Genomic DNA, 2,582 nt, shown 5'->3' on the forward strand with positions numbered 1-2,582 from the left:
TTATCAAAATTGACCAAACTGCCCTTTTCATGGAACTAAGATCACAACAAAAAAAATGTAATTCTTTTTATATTTTAGGAAAAAAAAAAATAAAAAAAAAGCTGCGACTGTCATTTGTTAGTTATTTCTCTTCCATTCATGTCGGTGGAACAGATCATACCAGTACCACATATGCCAGAGAGCAGAATAATATGACAAACATAACAGTAAAACTATACTAATCTTGTAACTTACTCCTTAATTATTATAAATTAAGTACTTGTTTCTATATTCCAACTAAAAACTGTCCATAATTAAACAAGCATTGATTAATAAAAAGTCTAACAGATCATAATTCATCATCATAATTCATCATCAATAATTCCATAAACTCACTTTACAGTTTTACTTTTACACATACCCCATGTTAAATCAAAAGTTTCCACTAATACCCTTTATACTAATATAATTAATCAACATTTTCATTGATCCAAAACTTATAATCAACGCCATGCTAAAACCAAACAAAAACCCACAAAATGAAAAATAATAATAAAAAAAAAAAAAAAAAAGTAAGAAATTTGAGAAGTTTACTACTGAGCAGAAGTTCTAGTAATGATATCCTTGTATCCAAGAAAAGAATCCTTCCTCTGCATGAGTAATTGTTTTCTAAAATTATTAATAAAATCATCAGCTTTTGCATCTACACCTCCATCATCTTCTCTCTCCTCTTTAATCATCGCCGCCGTTGTAGTAACCGCCGCATTATATTCTCTCTCCTCCACATCAGCATCCAAGTCATCTTCCAGTTCCAGTAGAGTTGCACCATTATTTTCTCTCTCATCGATGTGGAAGTGATTGAAGGCAGACATATCAGTAGCAGATTTCTTCATTTTTTTAGCAAGTTTGTCAGGCATAACACCACCTGAAGGTTTTGTGTCAGAATTTTGTCGCCCATAGTTAGAATTTGACGTTCCTTGTTTTATTCGGCTGTAGATTTCATCCATACTCGGAGCTTCATCGCCGCCACCACCACCGCCGCCGTTGTCTCCGCCTTCATCAGCGGAGGAAGGTGGTGGGTTGGGTTGTTCGGGTTCGGGCTCGGGCTCGGGTTGTTGTTGGTGGTGGGTGGTGGCGGAGTAGAAGGCGGAGAAGTTGATGGATTTGAGGCGTTGGAGGACGGAGGGAGACCGCGATAAGTATGACTGGATTTGGGGTTGTGGTTGTTGTTGGTGGTGGATTTGATGGAAGATTGGTTGTTCATGGTGGTTTGTGTGGTGGTGGTGGTGGTGGGAGGGTTTGTGGGAGGTGAAGCCGGAAGTGACGGCGATAGTGCCGATCATGAGGTTGAGGAGGAGGAATAGTACAGTTGGGGTAAGCCAACTAATCATAGATGGCCAAATTGAGAGTAAAGATATTGCTTCTTCAAACATGATAGATGTTTGTTTGAGTAATTACACAAAGGTATTGGTTATAAAGTTTGGATTTTTTTTTTGGTTTTTAGAGGAAGAGAGAGAGAAGGGAGAAATTAGGAAAAGGAAAAGTGTGGAATGTGGGGGGTGGAGGAGAAAAGGGGATGTGTAAATTGTAGTAATATGAGTTGTGGGAGAGAGAATGAAAATTGAGAAGATGGGGAATGGAGTGATTACTGATTAGTGAGGTGGAGTGGGTTGAAAGCCGCGCATTAATTTTCTTGTATAGAATTCTTCTGGATACTTCCTTTTTGAATATTTGAATTTGTATTATTTATTTTTTTTTTAAGAAAAAAGCTATATGCAGCCTTAAGAGGTATATATAAGAAGCTAAAAATGAAAATAAGTTACATTGATTGATCATTTATTATATTAGTTGCTAAATTCACAACTTATTTTCATTTTAAATAGTATATTTATGTCTTATATACAACCCTACGAACTGCATATCAACTTTTTATAATTTTTAAAATGCAAATTTAGAAAAATAAATATTCAGATATCTACATTGACAAACAAGAAAATGTAAAGTATAATTATCAAAAGAAATGGATGGAGTACTTATTAAACTATAGGGAAATGAATGGAAAAAGTCATTGAACTTTTAGATTTACTTTCAGTTTGGTTTAGTTCAATTCAGTTAATTTCATTCCGAATGAATAGAGTAGAAGAGGGAGAAAAAACAAGTCAATATTATCATCAAGGAAGTAGTAGTAAAACAAAAAGAAAATACTTGTTTGTCGATAGTAATGTTGATGAGTACTACTTAAATTGCTTGAAGAGCTTCACAAATTCTTATATACGGCCGCCACACTGATAATTTTGCGTGTGGCCGGCCCAGTCCAATTTGAATAAGCCAGCAAACAGCAACATGTGCCTTTCATTGTTACTAGAATCACCACTAATACAAACCCGACTCTCACACAAGTCCACGTCATGGCTACTCTCTTTTGTCTCTCCTCTCCTACAATTTCACTCTCGTCTCCTTATTATCTTCATCTTCAACTTCTCTCCTTCAATTACTTTCGAAGCTTCAAGAATGGCGACGATGTAGATCTCCGTCGACGATGCACCTCCTACTATTTTCGAAGCTTCAACAACGGCGAATTCCGTAGAACACTCACTCGTTTC

General features: G+C 36.1%; 1 protein-coding gene across 1 annotated transcript; it reads right to left on the bottom strand.

Moving 5' to 3' along the window:
• Positions 1-572: 572 nt before the first annotated feature.
• LOC104884324 (hypothetical protein) lies at positions 573-1,412 on the bottom strand. Its single transcript, XM_010668960.3, has one exon. The coding sequence runs from the start codon at positions 1,410-1,412 to the stop codon at positions 573-575; it is 840 nt and encodes a 279-aa protein (XP_010667262.2).
• Positions 1,413-2,582: the final 1,170 nt, after the last annotated feature.

Source organism: Beta vulgaris, chromosome 2, assembly GCF_026745355.1.
Source record: "Beta vulgaris subsp. vulgaris cultivar EL10 chromosome 2, EL10.2, whole genome shotgun sequence".
Classification (NCBI taxonomy): domain Eukaryota; kingdom Viridiplantae; phylum Streptophyta; class Magnoliopsida; order Caryophyllales; family Amaranthaceae; genus Beta; species Beta vulgaris.